The 23,213-nt window shown below is 30.0% G+C and overlaps 7 protein-coding genes across 7 annotated transcripts; 4 read left to right on the top strand and 3 right to left on the bottom strand.

Annotated features, from left to right (window-relative positions):
• Positions 1-339: 339 nt before the first annotated feature.
• Positions 340-876, top strand: OCT59_026219 (uncharacterized protein; the record flags this gene model as incomplete). The annotated part of the gene is made up of 1 exon (XM_066143028.1): positions 340-876. The coding sequence occupies one exon, from the start codon at positions 340-342 to the stop codon at positions 874-876; it is 537 nt and encodes a 178-aa protein (XP_065992586.1).
• A 1,070-nt stretch (positions 877-1,946) lies between these two features.
• OCT59_026218 (uncharacterized protein) lies at positions 1,947-2,414 on the bottom strand (the record flags this gene model as incomplete). Its single annotated transcript, XM_025325203.1, has 2 exons — positions 1,947-2,288; positions 2,376-2,414. 2 exons carry the CDS (start codon positions 2,412-2,414, stop codon positions 1,947-1,949), a joined length of 381 nt encoding a protein of 126 aa, XP_025182231.1.
• Positions 2,415-7,431: 5,017 nt separating this feature from the next.
• Positions 7,432-7,674, top strand: OCT59_026217 (uncharacterized protein; the record flags this gene model as incomplete). Its single annotated transcript, XM_066143026.1, has 1 exon — positions 7,432-7,674. The coding sequence occupies one exon, from the start codon at positions 7,432-7,434 to the stop codon at positions 7,672-7,674; it is 243 nt and encodes an 80-aa protein (XP_065992585.1).
• A 5,046-nt stretch (positions 7,675-12,720) lies between these two features.
• Positions 12,721-13,227, bottom strand: OCT59_026216 (uncharacterized protein; the record flags this gene model as incomplete). The annotated part of the gene is made up of 3 exons (XM_025310459.1): positions 12,721-12,849; positions 12,920-12,981; positions 13,053-13,227. 3 exons carry the CDS (start codon positions 13,225-13,227, stop codon positions 12,721-12,723), a joined length of 366 nt encoding a protein of 121 aa, XP_025182233.1.
• Positions 13,228-13,905: 678 nt separating this feature from the next.
• OCT59_026215 (uncharacterized protein) lies at positions 13,906-14,163 on the top strand (the record flags this gene model as incomplete). The annotated part of the gene is made up of 1 exon (XM_066143025.1): positions 13,906-14,163. The coding sequence occupies one exon, from the start codon at positions 13,906-13,908 to the stop codon at positions 14,161-14,163; it is 258 nt and encodes an 85-aa protein (XP_065992584.1).
• Positions 14,164-14,752: 589 nt separating this feature from the next.
• Positions 14,753-15,501, bottom strand: OCT59_026214 (uncharacterized protein; the record flags this gene model as incomplete). The annotated part of the gene is made up of 2 exons (XM_066143024.1): positions 14,753-15,346; positions 15,499-15,501. 2 exons carry the CDS (start codon positions 15,499-15,501, stop codon positions 14,753-14,755), a joined length of 597 nt encoding a protein of 198 aa, XP_065992583.1.
• A 1,761-nt stretch (positions 15,502-17,262) lies between these two features.
• Positions 17,263-17,490, top strand: OCT59_026213 (uncharacterized protein; the record flags this gene model as incomplete). The annotated part of the gene is made up of 1 exon (XM_025325204.2): positions 17,263-17,490. The coding sequence occupies one exon, from the start codon at positions 17,263-17,265 to the stop codon at positions 17,488-17,490; it is 228 nt and encodes a 75-aa protein (XP_025182234.2).
• Between the last annotated feature and the right edge of the window lie 5,723 nt (positions 17,491-23,213).

The following is a 23,213-nucleotide window of genomic DNA, read 5'->3' as shown; positions in this document are numbered from 1 at the left end:
GCCAAATACTGTGCACCAATGTGATTTAATCGAAATACCATATGATGAAGATGTGGATACAAATTTACTAGATGATGGCCCAATATATTACTATGTACTATTGGTTATAGACTACGCGACTAGATATAAAGATTTCGTTTTTTAACATTAAAGAGCAGTGAGGAAGTTGCGGAAGCATTTAAGAGTATATATGATAATCCTGATAAACCTTTTAACTGGCCTCGAAAAATACAATGTGATAAGGGTACTGAGTTTATGGGATACGTGACTTTATTAATGGATGAACATGGCGTTGAGATCCAAAGAATTATAGCATGTTTCAGGCATATAAGTTTCGCAATGATCGATCATTATGCTGGATTATTTGAATATAGAGTTTTTAAAAATCAGTATTTAATAGAGTTTCTCCTACCTACTGGCAAGCACTGTAGAGAATGTGAGCGGTTTGCAAGAAAAATTGTTGATAATATGAATGATAGTCCAACTCGATTGATTGAGATGAGTCCTAATGACATCACAAAACTTGAGCAGATATATTCCAAACTATCAGTAAAATATAATCGTCCAATAGGTGTTGATGAACCACAACTACCAAAGGGTACTACTATCCGATTTTTGCTCGCTCCTGAAGAATGGAAAAATGATCCTTTTGAACAACGCAGAATAACAAATCCGATATGGTCTCCCAGTATGCATAAGATCCAGAGAATTGTTGTTGGGAGAAACCCTCCAATGCTTGTTTTATATTATTTAGATGATTTAGGACCTCAGCGTCCCTTTGTAAGAGAACAATTAATGCATATTAAAGAAGAGCATATGTTGCCTTTTAGGTGGGTATTAGGAGATAACCAAATGCGTATAAGGTGCTCCTTATAAAAGTTTCTAAGTCTACTACGCAGTAGGGTATAGTTATAAGAATTACTCCTTCCCTATAGCATAGCGCCCTCTTTTCATCACGCCAGATTTGTGCGTCTAGATTCATCTGCCTTTACGGGTGAAAAAAAGGGACAATTTGGTAATATTGGCTACCACTATATTCAAAGGCCAAGCCTAATTCTTCATTATATCCATCTAAATGTAATCCCTCCAAGAATTTAGGTTTTCAGAGTGGAAATTTTTTATTTAATAAATCTTCGAAAATATAATGGCATGTTCTTTTCGGTACATTAGGGCAAATATTACACCACCTATAACTTTGCTTCATATTTTTATATGGCGCCTCCCATTGATGATTTTTCTTACACACCCATAAATGCTTTACTAAAAATGGCCAATTTTTTGAAATGATTTTGTAATAATTTTAAAATACTATAAAAATACATTTAATACATCAAAATGTTTTTATTATATTTTTGCTATTATTTTGTAATTGTATTGTATCTAGGTCTATAAAAATAACTCAAAATAATATCACAATAATTTTTTAATGTTTTTGTTATTATTTTATTATTATAATATAATTAACTTTAATATTATTTTAATATTTTAATCTCAAAAATACCTTAAATATATCTTGATATATTTTAAAAATTTTACAAAATAATTGCACAATTGTTTTGAAAGCCATTGTATCTAGGTCTATAAAAATATTTCAAAAAATTGGTCATTTTTAGTAAAGTATGTATTAGGACTAACTTAAGCTAAGCATCTTTCTTCATGCCTCTGGGCATATGCCAGAGCTTTAATGTCAATTTCGTCTTGCATTTTATAGATGTAATAGAATATCACATACAGAAATTTGTGGTAGTGATCACCAGCTTCGAACTAGTTTGGTTAGAAGAATCGATCTGAATATATGCAAATCCAGAAAAGTAAAATTAAACTTGGTCACTACTATTGCATAAGTAAAAAATAAGTATTATCAGTATTCTTAGCGGGAAGTGGCAATTTCAGCTAAAAGTACTTGATAATACAGCTCAACAATTTTGTCTATATATTCGCTCTTTTTATGTATTATTGATATCATCAAGTAAATCGATATCTTTTAACAATTTTTTCGTCTGTTTATAAAGATTTTGCCATTGTACATGAAATTTATTTCGTAAAACAGAAGACTTAATAAGACAGGGAAGAATTCTTGTAAAATTATTTATATGGGATTTGATTACTGCATGAACATTTGCAATTTCTTCTCCTGCTGTAATCCAATCATAATATGGAGTATAAAGAACTGTATGAATACGGGTTATTTCTTGTTTATTCCAGTCTAACCGATATTTTATAAAATCAAGATCTTCACGAATTTCCCTTTCTTTTTGCTTTAAAATAACTCGAAATGCTTCAAAATTCTATTGATGATTTATAGTAAGACAGGAATATAGTATATCTTTAATCTTGAGATTACTAAAAATTAATTCAAGCAGTTCGGAACAAACAAGTGGGCTAGGGCTGGGCTTTTTTTGTGCAAGAAGCATGGTGTATATGCAAGAAAGCAGTATAAAATAACAGAGAAACTTGGAAAGTTTAAAATAAAAATTTTATATAATTTTGAGCGAATATGCTTTGCTAGTAAAATACTGGGTTAGTGGTAATACCCAGCGCCAAGCCAAGAGAAAGTAAATGATGTGGTAGTACCCCAAAATGATCGATGTGGTAGTACTCCAAAGTGGTCGATGTGGTAGTATCCTAAAGTATCCCAGAGTAGTAACTATACGAGAAAGGGTTCTAGAAAGGCAGAAGCGAAAAATAAAATATAAAATTGGTAGTACCCCAAGTTAGAATAATATATAGGAAAGAGAAATAAGAAATTACAACTTGGGGTACTACCGCCGATAGGCAGGAAAGGGGGTCGGGAAGGCAGAAAGTCTCAGGAGAATATACGAAAAAAGGTATGAAAGCAATATAGTCTGAACTAATTCGACACTTCGCATGTGCCTCACTCGGCAATCAAAAAGGTCATACAAGGCAGAATTGCAAGAATGAGCACAACACTAACACTTCGCATATGCCTCATCCCCGGCATTCAAGAAATGGCAATTTGAGAGGGAAAATATATGGATTGCAAGTTCGGCATTTCGTGCCTCAACCTGGCAATCAAATGGAAACATAAAAGTGGGATTTCAAGTAAATTCAGCACTAATTCCTGGTAATTACTACATAGGCTGATCTTGGTACTTCTGATTCTTCAACCATCTGATCCTTCAGACAGAACCTTGAAAGTAGTGGGAATATGACGGAGAAGTGGTGGGAAGGTTCTGAGAACGCACCTCGCACATGTTTTTTTTTGTGCAGTAAATTAACAATAATTTTGGCCAAAACTTTGGACAATAACTCGGCATCCAAGAAGTGATCTTAAACTGGCAAACTAATAGAAACACTCTGATTCCCTGCCAGTTCCCTGCCAGTTCCATGATGATTCCATGATACTACCATAGCACTATCATGTCACCAAGCTGGAACCTAAAATCACATGCCCAAAAGATCGACCAGAAATTATGCTATAATGCCAGCCAAAATCTGATCCGCAAATTTACTACGCCACCCGACTGCAACATGATTTTTTGCAATCAATACTGGCCTAGCACCTTGGCAATAAAAAGGCCACAGAGCAATGAAAACAAGCGGATAGTTAGAAGGAAATAAAAAGAGGACAGAGCAATAAAATCAAGTGGATAGCAATAAAGCAATAATAAGACCACAGAACACTAAAAACAGTAACTAGGTAACATTATACTCATAACTAGAAAACATTATACTCATAACTAGATAACATTATAGCGCAACTAGTTAATGCTCTTATAAGAGCATTAACTAGTACTAACGTATACCAACCAACTGGTATGTGCAACCTGACCAAATATTACTACAACTGCCATTTTAGTTTGACCTCAGGATAGTCCCTATCCATCAACGAAATACTAACTGGCTAGCTATAACTCCCTACTCATCCTTTATCCATTCTAGAGGCAAGACAAACTCAAATTTATATGCCACCTTGGCATGTCTTAGTAATGGAGGACTTTTGGTGTCAGATGTAATGGTAATCATCTAGAAACCCTTCTGTACTAACATTCACACTTCAGAACTAAACTAAGGCTCACTTAAGGCCACTATAGCCCCACAATTCCTTAGCCCCAAGGTACAGTTATAAATCTCCCAATGGTATAGTAGTAACTATTGAGACAGAGAGAACATGAGATAGTACAGACTCATTTGTTTGAGATTAATCCTAGTGATGCCCTACCACCCAAGTTGCCACCCGGTACCCGCCTAGTGGAGAGTTGAACCCCATACCTCACCTAGTACACCTGTCTGTTCAGGAATATCCTAGTTGACCTAAACCTATTAGAAGGTAAACTACCACAAAGTTATTGCACTTAGAATTTTACCATCTATAAGAACCATCTAAATTAGCTGATTTAACTTTGCCTGTATCATTTCAGTTGGACCACCTGGACAGGAAATTACCCCCAAGGTATACAAGCAGTGACCTCATGAACAGGACTCTGAACATCCCAATGACCTCATAGGGAACGTTAGAAGGACACCATGATCCTTTGTTGAAATGTATGGCCTAACTGTACACACTAATTTATCATAGTGCAGTCCAACTACCTAATCTCTGTATCTTTATGCTATTGGTGGTAGCGTCCACAGTAAAATTTTTTTTATTTCCATGATCATGGGAATCGAACCTGCAACCTCACCATACTCAGGCTTAATGAGGGTCTCAGTAACCAACTACTGAGATAGGGTGATTAACCCTACATATGGGCTGATTTGTCTACTCTGCATTAAAAAGAGTTATTGAATTGATTTTCACAATTTTTGTTACTCAAAATTGTTTTATAATACCAAAAAATCATCTGATTGATGATCACTTGACTAAATAATAAGTTGAACAAAAATTTACATTTGCGAAACTTAAATTATTAAATGTAAAAAAGGTGTGAAAAAATCCATTTCATTAATAAAAAACCTATTTCTTATATATATGGAATTTTTAACATATATTATTAAAAAGTAAGTATATTTTAATAAAATATAAAGTAAAATAAAAATTTATATAGTCTTAGTAGCTATAAATGTTTATAAAAGTATAATAAAAATATCATATAAAAGATGGTATCATAATAGATATTTTCAAACAATAAAAATAATTATTTTATGTCAGAATTTGTATTACCATCTTTAAACGCAAATATATCAAGATTCACTGATCCGTTTTCTATAATTTTAGGCTCGTTGGAAAGCCCTTGTTCTGGACTTTATAGGCGAAAAAAGAGCTCGCCGATTGAATCATTAGATCCAGAGATATTTACGTTTAAAGTTGAGGTATGAACTTTTTAACATGCTTAAATGCAAATATCTTGGAATCCACTGATCCATTTTTTATAAATTTAGGCTTTTGGGAAAGCCTTTGATCTGGTCTATATGAACGAAAAAAGAGCTTGCCAATTGGATCACTGGATCTGGAGATATTTACGTTTTAAGTTGAGATATAAATTTTTAACATATATAGTAAGTGCTAAGAATTATATTAAGAATAAATGTATTTGTAATAGCCTGTTACATATCTTATTTGTAACATCCTTTTTTTAATTTTTTTTAATAATAAATTTAGTATGTAATTTACAAATAAAATTTTTATATGCAAAATTTAATTTGAAAAACTTTTACTTAATGTACTTAAGACAGTTTCATAGACAAAATTTCAAGTTATAAGCAGTTTCTTGAAATTTTTTAAAAAATTCTTTTGTCTTGATTACATGACTGATCTTTTTGTTTTTGTTTACATTTCGCCTGATCTTAAATTTTAATTGGATAAAATTGGAGATTGTTATAAATAAGACGCGTAATAGGCTGTTACAATTAGATTTATTCTTATTGTTCGGAGCGTAGTGAAGGACTATATAATTTTACGAAGGTCGATGACAATTAGTGTCACGTGGCAATTTCCGGTTGTCCGCACGCGTTATTTCTAATTGGTCCGCACAGAATGTGTATTGAAATTTCATGCTACATCAAAAATAAACAAGTAAAAAAGTTTATGATTACCTTTTTTTTTAGATTTCGGCTAGTAAGTATATTTTTCTTTTAAACGACTTTCTTATTTTTTTCCTAGGGTTTCTGGATTTCTTGTACATACCGGACTGGTGAGTTGTTTTTTATTTATTTTGCTTTAAAGAAACGTTTTTAGCATTTTGTTTTTATTTTCTTTTATCTAGGAACACAGGTTTTTTGTACATGCCAGACTTTTAAAGGTAAATTGTAAAGGCTTTTCTTACTTGTTTAACCTTAAAGAAACATTTCTAACGTTTCATTTTTCATTTTTATTTTTTTAGGGATGCCAGATTTTTTGTACAAATTAAATTTTTAAAGATATTTGGATTTTTGTACAAATCTTTCGCTCCAGACTTACAACGGTTTCTGTTTCCTAGTATTAATTTAAAAGAAATATTTACCAAATTATAGTATAATAACATTAAATAAAAATTTTTTAATATTCATTTCCAATTTACTGTATATTATATAGTATTTTGTATAATAAAAATGTAATAAAATTAATATTTTAATTAAAGGTAAACAAATCAGCCCATATGTTAAATATACAGTTCACCCTCTCTATAGTGAATTTTTATATAGTGAATAACTTGCTATAATGAAGAAAAGTTTAGGTACAGATTTTTTATATATATAATAAAATGACCCTCAGTATAGTGAATTTCTCATTATACCGAATTTTAATCTCCAGCCCATAGGATTTACTATAGTGAGAGTGAACTGTAAATAAGACTATTTCTATTTGTACACTACATGTGTAAACACAGGTCACGTGATTATTATCATTTTCTGGTGATCTGCATAAAAACTTCCTATTTTGGAATATTGTATAACGTATTTTCATTTTTACTGAGAAACAAAATTGCCTTTTTGGATTGTGTAATATTACTCTAATTTTCAAAATTGGAAATTACAGTAATTTTTGGCTGGAATTATTGGAATTATAAAATTTGGCCGAAATTATGGTGTGTGACATATAATATGTGACAAATAAGGTTTTTCTACCGAAAAAATTCAAGTACCTAGAATAAATAGTAAAAATTGAAAGCTATACGGGTGTGACATAAGTGACAAATTATAGTCACGTGATACATGTTTCGCATACTAGTGTATATTAAGAAAAGGAATTTGACTTTTATGCGGGATGCATAAATTGCATCCCATGCATAGTAATTCTGATATACATGGGTATTTAAATTATTTAATAAATACATCATAATTGTCTCATGCGCAGCTTTTTTTGATATGCATCTAAATTTAGACTTTTTTATTTTACATGATCACGTGTTTAAATTATATTATACTTTTTTTTCCCAACGATTATCATCTTTCCTCTTCCCTCTCTTCCTCTCTTCCTATCTTCCCTCTTCTTCTCTAATCTCTCCTCCCAACCTCTTTCTTTCACTTATAAATTTTATTACAACTAAAATGAGTGACTCCGAATTTATGTCAAGCGATGATGAAATTTTCGATGAGGCTTTTGATAATGATTTTATTGAAAATATTCTTAACGACAGTGACTCTGATGGTGAAGATAATGGTGGTTCCTCCAATGAAACTCTGAAATTGGAAGTATGGTTTTTCTCACCTGGAAGATTGCATTTAACCACATCAAGCAATGGGCTCATCAACAGGGCTTTAGCATACGCAAAGGAAGATCAGAAAAAATAGAATCTAAATTAAGAAAATAAACAATTGTATGTTTTTGTGAAGGAGTTTATAATAATCAATCAAAAAAAACTAACAAACCATCAAAAACACATCGCACAAACTGCAAATAGCATGTTAATCTTTCTCGGCCAACAAAAAATAACTAAAACTCTATGATTTTCATTACTACAATTGTTGATAAACATTCTAGACACAGTTTGGATCTTTGTGCACATCGATTTGAAGCAGATAAAGCTTTTACAAAACTAATGTTAGATGATATTGAATGGATATATGTGCATGGTCATTTAAAGCTATTAGCAATTAAATGAATGTTAAAGGCTAAATATAAACGTAAAGTTTATAACAAGGATCTTTATAAAATAATTTACAAATACCATCGCAATATTGATCAATTAGGCAATGATGTTTCACAACTTTTTGAGTATCTTGAAAAATGTAAGGAAGATGATCCACATTAGTGCTCTACATAAGCCAAGCCAGCTCGTGAGCTTTTAAGCTGAGCCAAGCCAAGCCAAACCAAGCTGCAGTTATATCTTGGCTTGGTGCTGGCTAAGCTCAATTTATTGTAAATTAAAACTAAAGTTTCAAAACGCGATAACTTCGCCAATATTGCTCCAAATTTAATGAATTTACTACCATTTGATTCCTCTTGATGTGACGAATCTAATGGTAGTAAAATCATTAAATTTGGAGCAATATTGGCGAAGTTATCACGTTTTGAAATTTTAGTTATAATAAATTTTATATGATTTTGAAAATGAGCTAGCTTGTGAGCTTTTGGAACAAGCCAAGCTGAGCCAAACTGAGCTAGCCCTTGGCTCGGCTCAAGCTGGCTCATGTAGAGGCTTAATCCACATTGGATAATTTATAAAGATTGGGACCGTAAAACCAACATACTGACGAAGCTTTTTTGGATGAATCCTGATCAATTAGAAACTTGGTATCGCTATAATGATGTAATTCTTAATGATAATACTTCAAAAACAAATCGTTATGAAATGTCTCTTTCTTTTTTTGTAGCAATAGACAATAGTATGAAATCTCGAATTGTAGCATAAGCATTGATAGATCGTGAAACAAAGGATGCGTACACTTGAGTTTTGCAATGTACAATTGATGTAACAGGAATTATTCCAAAAGTATTCATAATAGATGCTGATTCTGGTATAGATCTAGCTATTAGTTAAAATATTCATCCATATTTCCTATTCATTGTATCTGGCATATTGGACAGAATTTACCTTTACGTCTTAAGTCAAAGCTTGGTGGTTTATTTGACCAATTTAAAAAAGATTTTTATAAATGTAGGAATAGTTTGAAACAAGAAATATTTGAACATCGTTGGGCAAATTTACTTATTAACTATCCAAATGCTGCTAATTATCTTGAAAAGTTTCTTTATCCTTCTAAATGTTCTTAGGCTCGAGCATTTAGTGTCACGATTTTTACAATAGATATTTAAACAACATCACGTTGTGAATCTGTTAATGCCACATTTAAAAATCTCTTACAAAATTCAAATAATACACTTGTAGATATATTTTTTACTATTGAAGAGCGGTTAGAAGAAGAGCAAGATAATACTGATTAATATTTAAATTGGCAGAACTCTCTTACAACAATTCAATCCAGTACAATAGCTTCTAATACTTTTACTGATGTAATTAACAAACTCAAGGATTTTACAACTCCTTCAATTCAAAAAATTCATAATAATGAAATGGAATTGGCATTTAGTTATGATGCTAGACCTTTGGATAAATCTTATATTAATAATAAAGATTCTCATGTATGATGTTAATTATTAAGTTCATTTATTTTCAAATTGATATGTAACAAATTTTAACTCTTTTTTAGGATTTATCATTTGCTAATGATTTTATTGAAAAACAAGAAGTACAGCAACTTTCCTTTCAGCAACTTTTACTATCATATGACCAGAAAGAAATTAAAAGTCTTTGGGGCATTAGCTATTTAATCTCTTCTGATACACACCATTTAGTCATTTTATTAGATAATGGGATGTATAAATGTTCATGTATGTCTCTGATTAATCGTGGTACTGTTTGTAGGCATTATTTCTGTGTAATGTTACAAACATCTCAAGCTCAATTTCATATTGGATTCCTTAATCCGCGGTGGTTTGTTGAAACTTCTCCAGATCTTAGGAGTCGTCCATTCTGTCCTGCCTCGAAGTTTAAAATGGATTCAGTTGTTTCATATTTAGAATCTAATAATCCTCCTAATTTTTTTCATTCAATAAATGAAAATATTTTGAATAGAAATAATCCGTATGTCACTCTTAGTAAGCAAAAGTTATATTATATGAATATTAAAGGTTTGTCTAAACAAGCAAGTTGTATTACTTGCAAAACTTGTGATGGATCTTTTGTTACATTACTTGAGGATTATATTACCAAGAAAAATCATGAAGCATTGGAGTTGGCGCAACTTGGATCATTAAACAATCGATCTTAAGATTTGATTAATTTAGAGCCTGATCAGGAAAATGCCGAACAACTTGGAAATCCTATAATTCAGCGGCCTAAGGGAAGACCTTTGGGAGTTGCAAGGTACAAAAATCCTTTAGAGGAATCATCTAAACCTAACGAAGGTACCTGTAGAAGAAAAATCAACAAAATAAATGTAGTTTGTGTAATAATGTTGGACATAATCGTACAACTTGTCCTTCAAATCCAAATGGAAAGAAAAGGAAAACATTATTGTAATTTAATGGCTCAAATCACTACTGTAATTCAAGCTGCTGCATATTCCCCTTCGGTCGCCTGTTTGCATTTTAATAGTATTTTAATAGTATGAGCTTATCTTTGATACTTTTTCGGCATATAATTTAATTAATAGAAAAAATAATTTTTTTATGTAATAGAAGGAATGCGTACAGAAATACATATCATTATTTTATTTTTAGAAAATTTATTTAAATTTTTTTACCAGTGCGTAAAATATTCAAAAATCGAAAATTTTATATATAATATATGCACCCTACAATTTATGCAGGTGCGTAGAAAATAAAAACCTATTAAGAAATTATCTTAATTATATATACTCTTGTAATGTATTGTATTGTATATTGTAATCAACATAATGTATTGTGACCACGTGACAAATTAACGGTGGCTGTGGCGCATGCGCCATGGACATGGCACACAAAAAACAAATGCTATTCCGCTTATTTTTTGATGATTCTTCATCATGTGTAGAGCTCCGAATGGGTCAGGTCAGGTCAGGTTAATTGATAAACCTGACCTGAAATTTTTTTCAGGTCAGGTCAGGTCAGGTTATATCAGGTTGTCTGTTTGACCTGACCTGACCTGAAACCTGAAAAATTTCAGGACTATTTTTATTAAAGTATTGAAAAAAAACGGTACAAAACTTTTTTTTTAATATAATATTATGAAAAAAAAACGTTTTTGCAACGTTTTTTATTAAAATATTGAAAAAAAATATTGCAAAACGTTTTTTTTAATATAACATTATGAAAAAAATGTTTTCGCAACGTTATTATTGAAATATTAAAAAAAAAACTTTACGAAACATTTTTTTAATATAATATTATGAAAACCGTTTTCGCAACATTTTTTCTCGAAATATTGCGATTCAACATTTTTATATTAAAATCATATAAAAAAGTGAATCCCAATACTGCAATTCACTTTTTTTTATATAGAATTAATATAAAAAAAGTGAGTTGCGGTATTGCGATTCACTTTTTTATATTGATTTTGTATAAAAAAAAGTGAGTTGCGGTATTGCTATTCACTTTTTTATATTGATTTTATATAATAAAAGTGAGTTGCGGTATTGCGATTCACTTTTTTATATAGATTCTATATAAAAAAAGTGAGTTGCGGTATTGCGATTCACTTTTTTTATATAGAATCAATATAAAAAAGTGAATCGCAATATCGCAACTCACTTTTATTATATAGAATCTATATAAAAAAGTGAATCGCAATATCGCAACTCACTTTTATTATATAAAATCAATATAAAAAAGTGAATCGCAATATCGCAACTCACTTTTATTATATAGTAGAATCAATAGTTTCAGGTCAACAGGTCAATCAGGTCAGGTCAATCTTCATACCTGACCTGAATTTTTTTTAAAAATCTCATACCTGACCTGAATTTCAGGTCAGGTCAGGTCAGGTTACCTGAATTTGGCTGACCTGTTCGGAGCTCTAATCATGTGGTCGATCACCTAAAATGCGCAGAAGATATTCGGTAAATTTCTTGCCGAGCCTTTCATTAGGCTGTTTCTTTTTCCGAACCCGCATCATAGTATATATCCTACTATTGGTTGGAGTCTTCACGGTTATCATATGACATAGCATGTATCACAAGCTATAGTAAAACTCCCGATTTATTTTCACATTTATTTTTTTACACATATTCCCCATGATGTAATAATAACCAGAGAAAATTATTTTTTTACTAATCGCTTATTTATTATACCATATAAAATGATAAGCAAAGTGTATTACATATAACGAATATTAATCGATAGATCCTGCTTCTATTGGTTGATAGTGAGAAGAATCTTCACGATTATCATATGATATGGTATGATAACTTATTTTCTTGCCCGGCTTATCAATTCAACCCTTACCATGGCACCGTAATTATAAATAGGTTAACATGGACTTTTTTTTCACCTTAATGGCGTCCCAGGAATCGATGAGTTTGGGTCATAGAGTGGCTCCTCATCTTTTCTCTGAACCTTCCCAGAGAGCTGAACCGCACGAAATTTATACTATTGATGACGGGAATTTTGCAATTTTCTGCCAAGAAGTATGTATTAGTCTCAAAATATACAAAATACAATTTTCCAGAACCATATATTTTTCAAACTTGTATATTTACGTTGCAGTAAAAATGCTAAAAATTTATTGTTTTAACACAGGTACAGTATGTATGTATCGGGAAAGTTATTTGCAATGCTATAATTAATTTAATGCGATAAAATAACCGTCAAACTAGCGACGAGTAATAATAACGTGAAAGAATATTGGTAATGTCTAATCAAGTCTGGAAAGAAAACCAGACTTTCCAACCAATAATAATAAGTAATCCTGATCTACAATGTACGAGTTTTCCTTTCTCATTGACGGTTACTTCGTAGGTGGCCTTACCATCACCATATAAATGATTCTAGAAAACAAATTTTTTAATAAAAAAAAAAGCAATTTTTGTGATAAAAAAAGGAAATATGGCAATTTACCTGAGGAGAGTCTTTGACGGTTACAGCAGTACTGAAACACGTAAGTTTGGTAACGACTTTGTCTTTTTTTTGTGTGAAGAATACTCGGTAAATAAGAAATAGGTGACTGTTTTACTTATTATATCATTCTTACCTTTCTCTCCTATTGCAAGTCCTTCCCATGAAACATCTATATGTAATTTATTGTCTCCACCTTTCTTGATGACAACCGGATTAGGTGTGCTTTGTTTGAGAGGAACCAGTTCGTCAGAGTAAATGGTAACGAAGAGGATAGAAAAGATGAAGATCAAGATGAGTTGGAGATTCATTATGTATTAAGATTATGATTATTACGTTAGAAGAATATTTTTTCATGATTTTATATAGAAATTTTATGCCACACAATGATCTTGTTTATCAGAATCTAACAGAATTAAAATGAGATTTTCTGGTTGCTAGTCCTCCCTACTTACTAGTATATGGTACATCTCGTACTGTCAAATTGGATCAATTAATGAAAATCATTAAATAGATGTTGTGCGATCGCTAACAGTATAAAATAAAATGAAGAGTATTTTTTCTTTGATCTCCGCTAAATCAGAAATTTTCTGTCAAGGAAGTGCCGTTATATTGACTAACCAAATCATGACGTCAGGGAAAATCAAATAAAGGGCGATCACATATTCTCCACGCATGTAATACAGTATGTAGTATGAGTAAAATGTTTCATGTCCAGTAAAAAGTTCTTGTACCAAATATAGGCCAATTATGAAATGAGCCCATTCGGTATAAAATTTGGCCATATTTATTTTAATTTTATCCCATTTATGGTCCAATTTTTCGTACCAAACGGGCTCATGTATAAATTCAATACAAACCTAATATGAATTCAGTACAGGACTTTTTACTGGGCATATGCAAATAGCCTGTCACGCATTCACCCGAAATCTATATAAACCACGCCTTCCATGTAAAAATTGAATTATAGCTCGTACCTAATAAACGAAATGGTACGAAAAATAATATTACGTGGTATCCCAGAGGCAGATTTTGCTGTATATTTAGCTCCGGATAGATTAGGCTTTTATTACCAATATACAGAATTGGCACTCGGAAATTTTATAGATAAGATCCCACAAGCAAGTTATATACGAGTTTCAGACAAATATGTTGCCACATGTCATCTTTGCAATGAAACTGATAGAAATTGGATAAGTATGATCGATCAAACAACATATCAAACTGGATATGGTAATCATGTCTAGCAATGGAACGGATATACCCACCAATCTCCATGAGGATTTATATAAAATAATACAGGAATGGTATTATAATGAATATGAATCCCCCCCTCAGCATTAATTAGGCGGTGTTTGAGAAATAATTAGATCTATTCATGTATTGAGTTTTTTTCTTCGATATAGCACAAAAAAATGAATCTGATATTTTATTATAATATACTTACAGTAGGCGATCAAAAGTATACGGACACCTCTCAAATTAAAAAAATTCTCATACATTTAATATAAAATAAAACTAAAACATAAAGTAAACATATTTATTTCATCTTTATTTATTGAATTACATACCGATACAACTGTTTTTGGAAAAAAATATCGGTATATCAAATTATCGGTACATTATGAAAATTTTATATAATGATATTTATTATAGTACATAGATTAGTATCGGTATAAAAAATTTCATACCTAATTTATCATATGAAACATTTTAGAAAATATTTTAGAAAAATTGTTTTATTTATTACAGTATATTAATGTATTAGTATATTAGTGTATTAGTATATTAGTATTGGTATATACTGTATAGTGTTCAAAAACTATACTAAAGAGTTTAAAAAAAACTATCTAACGTAGTCTGTTTTGAGTTATTAATATGTGATTTCAATACTTGATGTCTTAACTTCTGCAATACATTTGATTCATTTGAATTAATACAAACATCCGATGAATGTTTAAAAAATAATACAAGATCATCCAAATAACCTAAAGCTTTTGTTACAGAAATTACTACCGGAGGCACTTCATTTGGATCTGCTTCTGGTTCATTATTATTATTTGACTTTACCATAGATACAATTTCATCATCAGTTAACCCTTCATTACTTTTTAAACAATCATCAATACAAAGAAACTCATCTGCATCCATAGGATCATCAAATGGTAGTTTGTTAATTAAATCTTGTAATTCCATTTCATCCTGAAATGCTTGATCCTCAATTTCATCAATTTCGTCTGTTTCACTTATTAGTAAAATCCCTGCATGTTTCCAACAATTAACAATAGTTTGTTGACTTACAGAATTCCAAGCATTTATGCTGAAATTAATAGAATCATGAATATTTATAGGAATAGGCTCTTTGTTAAGTTCTTGTGAAATTTCATATGCTTCAATTCTATTTCTAACAAGTAATTTCCGGTACTGTGCCTAAATTATTGAAATTTACCATAAATTAAATTTAATTTTGTAAAAAAAGACCTTTGCGAATTAATAAAAATACTAGCCTTAAAAGAATTAATAATTTCTGCATTACAAGGCTGTAGATGAGATGTAATATTTGGTAGCAAAAAGTAAATAACCATATTGGTTAAATTTATTTCTTCATTTATAATATGTATGGAAGCATTATCAACAAGCAAAAAGATATTGTGATTTTGTAATCGCATTTGCATATCCAATTTTTTAAGATAATCATTTCATATGGAAACTTGCATCCATGCAGTTGAATTCTAGTAATAGCTTATTGGTAATTCTTCTTTTTTTCCCATTTAATACTCGCAGATTCTGGTATTTATGAATAAACAATGGCTTTAATTTTTCAGTACCAGTAGCATTGCATGTAAAAAGCAGAGTAATCCGCTTTTTAGATTTCTTTGTTCCAAAAAGAGGTCCTTATGCCAATGTTTTTGATAGTTCAAGATTCCAATACAATCCTAAAATAAACAAAATTATAAATATAGAAAATAAAAGTCTTTTGAAAAAAAATATATAATTTACCAGTCTCATCACAATTAAAAACATCATTTAAGTCATAATCTTTGATTATTTCACACAAAATACTTCTTTCTTTATCTAAAGTTTCCAATGGTGCACTTTTTGCTTCACCTACTTAATATATTCTTTTAAATTATGGCGCTTTTTAAACTTATTGATCCAACCATTAGAAACTGAAAAATTATAGATTTCAAATTATTGTGCAAAATATTTTGCTTTTTCATGTAAAATATCAGTGTTAATGGTGAGTTCTGCAGCAAGAACATTTGTTATCCATAATAAAAGAGCTTCTTCTACTTGAGGAAAATAAATAGGCCTCTCCTTTTGTTTATTTGCATCTTCTGAGTCTGGATTTATGAGTAACCACTTGTCTTTTTTTAAAAAAATATCTGAAACAGTATTTTGTTTAATTTTATATAAAGCTGCAAGTTTCTCTTGAGTAGATCGTGGTATTTTTTAAAAGTCTAAACAGAGTTGATGTTTTTATGCATGTGTTAAAACTATTCTTTTATTTGATTTGGAAGTATTTTGAACAGACTTCCTTTTTCTTTGTTGTTGAGATATTGCTATGAGTTAAAACATGACGCGTTGAGCAAAAAAAGTTAGTATTATATGCTGATGTAACTTGGATTATCGATATATACTACTATATATTACTTATTAAAGGACAAAGAAATTGCATCAGTATATGTTATATTGTGAAACAATATATAATATCGGTATAATGAAGTTTTTTTATTAATTATGAAATGGGACAAAGAATGTTTATCAGTATATGTCAATTATCAGTATATAAACTATCAGTATATCGAGGTTAAACTGTAAATATAGACGCTAATAATTTAATTTATGGCAGTAATTACTTGCATCATATTGATTAATTTTCTTATAATATTCTTGAAGAAATATTTTTTTTGTGCATTCTTTATTATTTTTTTCAAGTTAAAATGATAGTAAAGTATGCTAGAAAGTAGGTAAATAGTTGTTTTTATAACTACACTATTTAACTTTTTTTTTTAATTTTACGTATTATATTTTATATTTATTCTAATTTATAATAAAAATTAGGTTTGTCTGCTCAGAGATTTTCAGTAAGTTTAAAACCAGATTCCTAATCTTAATGTTTTTGATAATTTTAGTGCAAATGATTCCATATTTGATAAAAAATTAACTAATAAAAGAAAGTCTGAAAAACTAAGTGCATTTGTTTATTATGATCTTAAATTTAAAATCATGTGTTATTTATATCATATGACCATATGGTAATCTACATAATTTCGTAAAATAAGGTATCCATATACTTTTGATCGCCTACTGTATAATCGTAAAATTAATATAAATTGTTAAATATGTCAGGGACTCATATTAACAGAGCAAGGCTTAATAAGTGTATTGACACTGTTTTAGACAAGGATTATAATAAAATTATGCTTAAGCCAGTTAATAATCATTCTAGATTTGATATACATTATCTTAGAGCATATATTATAAATTACAATAGTTATTATGCTAATCAATTTGAAAAGGTTACACCACAATTTTCCAACAAACGATTTCCTGACAGGACATTTTTCTGACAACTTTGACCAGCATTAAAACTAATGTAGGCCAACGGTGTCAGGCAAAAGTCCTGTTGGAAAAATAGATGTTAGGATTTTGTCTGACATCGTTTGAAAAGGTTTTTGAGGTGGAAAAATGATATGATAATTTATCTGTCATTAGATCTCATAAAACTTCTCAGCAATAGGCTATTCGTGTAAGAGTTGCTTTATAAGTATTGATTACTGAGAAGAAAAAAGAAAGCTTTTACTATGTATTCTGCCTTTTCGCATCATTCAGACAAGATTACCAGTCAAAAGATATTCTATATAACTATCGTAGACTTAGTGTAGAATGGCTATTTGCTTTAATTGTTAGAAATTGATAAAGATTACTGATGTAGAGCCAGAAAAGACATACTTCAGCAGGTGGCGTAAATATAGATATCAGCTTAAACCTGAAGATTTAAAGCATCATTGGAATCACTCATGTTTTAAAGATAAGACTGAAGATAAGTCATGTTTATTGATAACTCATCATTATGAGAAATTGTTGGAAAATGTATTTAGTGGAATTACGAATCTTCAACTCTCAATTTGAAAAATAATACAGACAAATTATTTATCTTGACTCAGTATGCAAAACAAAATAACTTACTACCATTTATAAATCATTTTAATTAGCAAAAAGGCACTAGATTAAGATTAAAGAATAGGACAGTAATCATGATTGTCTAACATTTGAATGACTGGTCAGAAGAAATATTCTAAGTTCTAAACATAGATTATTTATTAAACCATGTACTATAATATAGAAAGCAGTTAATATCACAATGTTGGTTAAAGTAATTTATTAATATTTATTATTGGTACTTATAAAATATAAGGTATGTTGGTAAAATGCATTTGAGTATTTACTTAAAATACTAATAAAATGTTTAATAAATTAAATGGTTAATAAATATTAAAATTTAGTACTTATTTAATATATTAAGTATTTATTGCTTAATAAATATAAAATTTTAATGCTTATTAATAAATATTGCTATTTAGTAAACATAAGGTTTCAGTTAGTCCAATATCATGATGAATATATTTTTTCATAAAATTTAGGAGTTATTTTGCATACACTGATCACTTAGTGAAACTGTTTGTCTGTCATATTTATGCGGGTAAAATATTGGCTGAAGGTACTATGCATGATCTGCCTATTCTGGGTTAAACTTTCTAATCTATAATGAAGTTTTTTTCAGAAAGCTCAGAAAGTTCAATGAAGCAATCTTGGGAATTCTTGATTTCTAAATACTACTATCAATATAGCTTTAAAAATTTTTATGCAACTGTTATCCAGCGAGCTTACAGGAATTACAAAAAGAGACCTGAAACAACACAGGTCGAATAGGACCCCGAACAATACATGAAAAGGTAACAATAGAGAGTTTGCGTAGAATGAGCCCAAAAGTATGTAGATCATTTCCTTTTTTGGATAATTCTGACCAGCATTACATAGTGCCGGCCCTGAAGAGATGCGTAGAGCTATTAGTAAATTTGTGCTGATCTCTTGTTACCTATTTATATATTGCTCGGGGTCCTGGTCGAATAGTGTCAAATCAGTCAACAATCAGTCACAAATCGGGTACCTAATTTGTGTATAGTTGCCAACTGATTTTCTCAACCGGATGCCAACTGGGTGCCAGTTGGGCTTCTGATTGGTTGTCAATTTAAGCTAAGATCCGACACCAACCAGGCAGTTCTGTTGGCACACGACTGATGACCAATTGGTATCAGATATACACCTAATTGTTAACCGATTATTGACTGGTTTATGTCTGATCAGTAACCGATTTATTTTGTTTAATTCAACGCCAACTAGGTATTTGACGGATTGATGACAGATTGCTGACGGATTGCTGACAGATTGGTGATGGATTGCTGACCAGTTGCTTTCCAATTTAGCCTGCACTGAATATTTGATTATGGCCTGCATTATACATTTTTTGTAATTATTTGAATTTATAAAATTTACTATTCAATACTTAATTATAGCCCACACAATTTATACAATTTAAAATGATCACGTTTGATTATATAAATGTAATATAAAAATATATGGGTATATTGCATTGTATACAATAATACTACTAATTTTATAAGCAAAAAATTAGTATATATTCGTTTCCGGTTGCCGAAAGCAATGAAATTTGTATCATATTAATATCTTTAAAATTTAAAGTCAGAAACAAAGATCAGAATAAACCTACTGTATATTGTTAAAGCTAAAATAGTGTCCAATTGGTAATGCTTTGATGTATAAAAAGATCATTTGATGCATATATAACTCTTCTGTTATTCTTGATAATAAGTTTTAGACCACATGCCGTCTTATCCCAAACATAATCATATGGTTGTAATTCAGGTACATTTGAAAAAATGAAATTGACACATTATTAAAGCCTGAATAATGTTCAAAAGTTTATGTTTATCAAAATCGGTAGGTACATTTTCATTTCCGATTGCTGAAAGCAGAAGTTGATTTGAAAAAAAAGAGATTTGCATCATATTCACATCATTAAAAAAAGTTAGAAATAAAAATCAGAATGAACTTACATCATTAAAAGCTTAAATAGTACCTAAAAGTTCATCGAAATCAGTAGGTACATTTTCGTTTCTGATTGCTGAAAGCAGAAGTTGATTTGAAAAAAAAGAGATTTGCATCATATTCATATCTTTAAAAAAAGTTAGAAATAAAAATCGGAATGAACCTACATCATTAAAAGCTTAAATAGTATCTAAAAGTTCATCGAAATCAGTAGGTACATTTTCGTTTCTGATTGCTGAAAGCAGAAGTTGATTTGAAAAAAAAAGAGATTTGCATCATATTCACATCTTTAAAAAAAGTTAGAAACAAAAATTAAAATGAACCTACATTATTAAAAGCTTAAATAGTGCCTAAAAGTTCATCGAAATCAGTAGGTATATTTTTGTTTCTGATTGCTGAAAGCAGAAGTCGATTTGAAAAAAAATGAGATTTGCGTCATATTAAAATCTTTAAAAAAAGTTAGAAATGAAAATCGGTACAAACCTACATCATTAAAAGCTTAAATGGTACCTAAAAGTTTATCGAAATCGGTAGGTACATTTTCATTTCTGATTTCTGAAAGCAGAAGTTGATTTGAAAAAAAAAATGAAATTAACACATCATTAAAGCCTGAATAGTGTTCAAAAGTTCATCAAAATCGGTAGGTACATTTTCGTTTCCAATTGCTGAAAGCAGAAGTTGATTTGAAAAAAAATGAGATTTACATCATATTCACATCTTTAAAAAAAGTTAGAAACAAAAATCAGAATGAACATACATCATTAAAAGCTTAAATAGTGCCTAAAAGTTCATCAAAATCGGTAGGTACATTTTCATTTTTGATCGCTAAAAGTAGAAAAAAAATGAGATTTGCATCATATTAACATCATTAAAAGAAGATGTACTAAAAATAAAAATCAGAACGAACCTATATCATTAAAATCTTAAATAGTCTTAAAAGTTCATCGAAATTGGTAGGTCCATTTTCATTTCTGATTGCTGAAAGCAGAAGTCGATTTGAAAAAAAAATGAGATTTGCATCATATTCACATCTTTAAAAAAAGTTAGAAAACAAAAATCAGAACAAACCTACATCATTAAAAGCTTAAATAGTGCCTAAAAGTTCATCAAAATCAATAGGTAAGGACCCCGGATATCTAATATAAAGGTCATAATGGACTTTTGGCCAAAAACACCCCTTTTTGCTGAAACTCAAAAAATCGTTTTTTGTAAATATCTCAGCATCCAGTAATTCAATTTTAATGAACTTTTTTTTATTTTGTAGCCCTCGTTTAGCTCTACAATTTAAAAAAAAGTTCATCAAAATTGGACCACTGGATGCCGAGATATTTACAAAAAACGATTTTTTGAGCCCTGAAAAATGGGCCAATCTGCCGAAAGTGTGACTTATGACCTGTTTTGGAGATATCTGGGGTCCTAATAGGTATATTTTCGTTTCCGATTGCTGAAAGCAGAAGTTGATTTAAAAAAAAAATGAAATTGACACATCATTAAAGTCTGAATAGTATTCAAAAGTTTATCAAAATTAGTAGGTACATTTTCGTTTCTGATCGTTGAAAGTAGAAAAAAAAATGAGATTTGCATCATATTAACATTGTTAAAAAAAGATGTACTAAAAATAAAAATCAGAACAAACCTACATCATTAAAAGCTTAAATAGTCTTAAAAGTTCATCGAAATCGGTAGGTACATTTTCGTTTCCGATTGCTGAAAGTAGAAGTTGATTTGAAAAAAAAAATGAAATTGACACATCATTAAAGCCTGAATAGTATTCAAAAGTTCATCGAAATCGGTAGATCTATTTTCGTTTCTGATTGCTAAAAGCAGAAGTCAATTTGAAAAAAAAATGAGATTTGCATCATATTCACATCTTTAAAAAAAGTTAGAAAATGAAAATCAGAACAAACCTACATCATTAAAAGTTTAAATAGTGCCTAAAAGTTCATCAAAATCGGTAGGTACATTTTCGTTTCTGATTGCTGAAAGCAGAAGTCGATTTGAAAAAAAAATGAGATTTGCATTAAAAGCTTAAATAGTTCCAAAAGTTTAACTAAATCGGTAGGTACATTTTTATTTCTGATCGCTGAAACAGAAACTGATTGAATAAAAATTTATTTATGTTGAATATCTTACAATAGTTTGATCGTAGAATTAAATAAAAATTCATCATTAGGAGTGAAAAATCGGCACATAAAGGATATTTCAAAGAACCATTTGTCGCCTTCATTACCAGTAAAAATGTAGTCTTTAAGCAAGTAGAATTTCATTTTAATGTGGATTCTACTAACATACTCCTATTGAGCGATTTCAGTTTCCTGATGTTTTCTGTTTAACCTGACAAACCGTAAAGATCCTACCATCATCAGCTAGTAAAACTGCTTTTGAATTTTTATATTTATTTTTTGTCCAAGTGTAGAGAATATTCACTCGGTGACCAGTTCAAACTATGCTTCTTCATTCTTCTAACGAGAATTCGTCAAAAATCAAGTTTCCAGATTGCTTCCAATTTGAAGAACCATCATGTTAATCATTTTAAATGAAATACGAGTCTTTATCTTTCAGTGATAATATGTTCAAAAGTTCGCAAAAATATTCTCGCTCCCAAAATTTATAAAACTGAAGAAAAACCTTGTTTACTAAATTACGCACTAAAAATAAAAACACGGGACGCAAATTTGTATTTGTAAATATAAAATGTGCTTATTTTCATATTTAGCTAATTTGGCTAGGGCTACAATAGTTTCTGATCAGTATTGCGTAATCAAATGCAAGCAAATCTAGCCAATCAAATTAAACCTCAACCAACTGAAAAGTGAGGCACATATCAGTTGTGTCATGTTAGTTTATCAGAGGCGAACACCTATTTTCGTGGATAATCGTTTTTGTAGCCATCATTTAGGGCGATCAATCAGAAAACTTTGCCAAATAAAATCATATTTCAAAACCAATACTGTATATTTGCCATCTAATGGAAAAAAGGTATTAAAAATGCTAATTAATAAATCGATAATTCGAAATATATTTAAGTACTGATTAAACAATAATGCCTTATTGTTTTATATCAGGAAATGAAATTAATGTAACATTTGTGATTATAAATTGTTCAATAACCTTTAAGTATTTTAATAACAAATGATCAAATGACAAGAAAGGGATTTATTAA

This window comes from Rhizophagus irregularis, chromosome 6, assembly GCF_026210795.1.
Source record: "Rhizophagus irregularis chromosome 6, complete sequence".
NCBI classification, from domain to species: domain Eukaryota; kingdom Fungi; phylum Glomeromycota; class Glomeromycetes; order Glomerales; family Glomeraceae; genus Rhizophagus; species Rhizophagus irregularis.
This window is presented reverse-complemented; position numbering and strand designations above follow the sequence as displayed.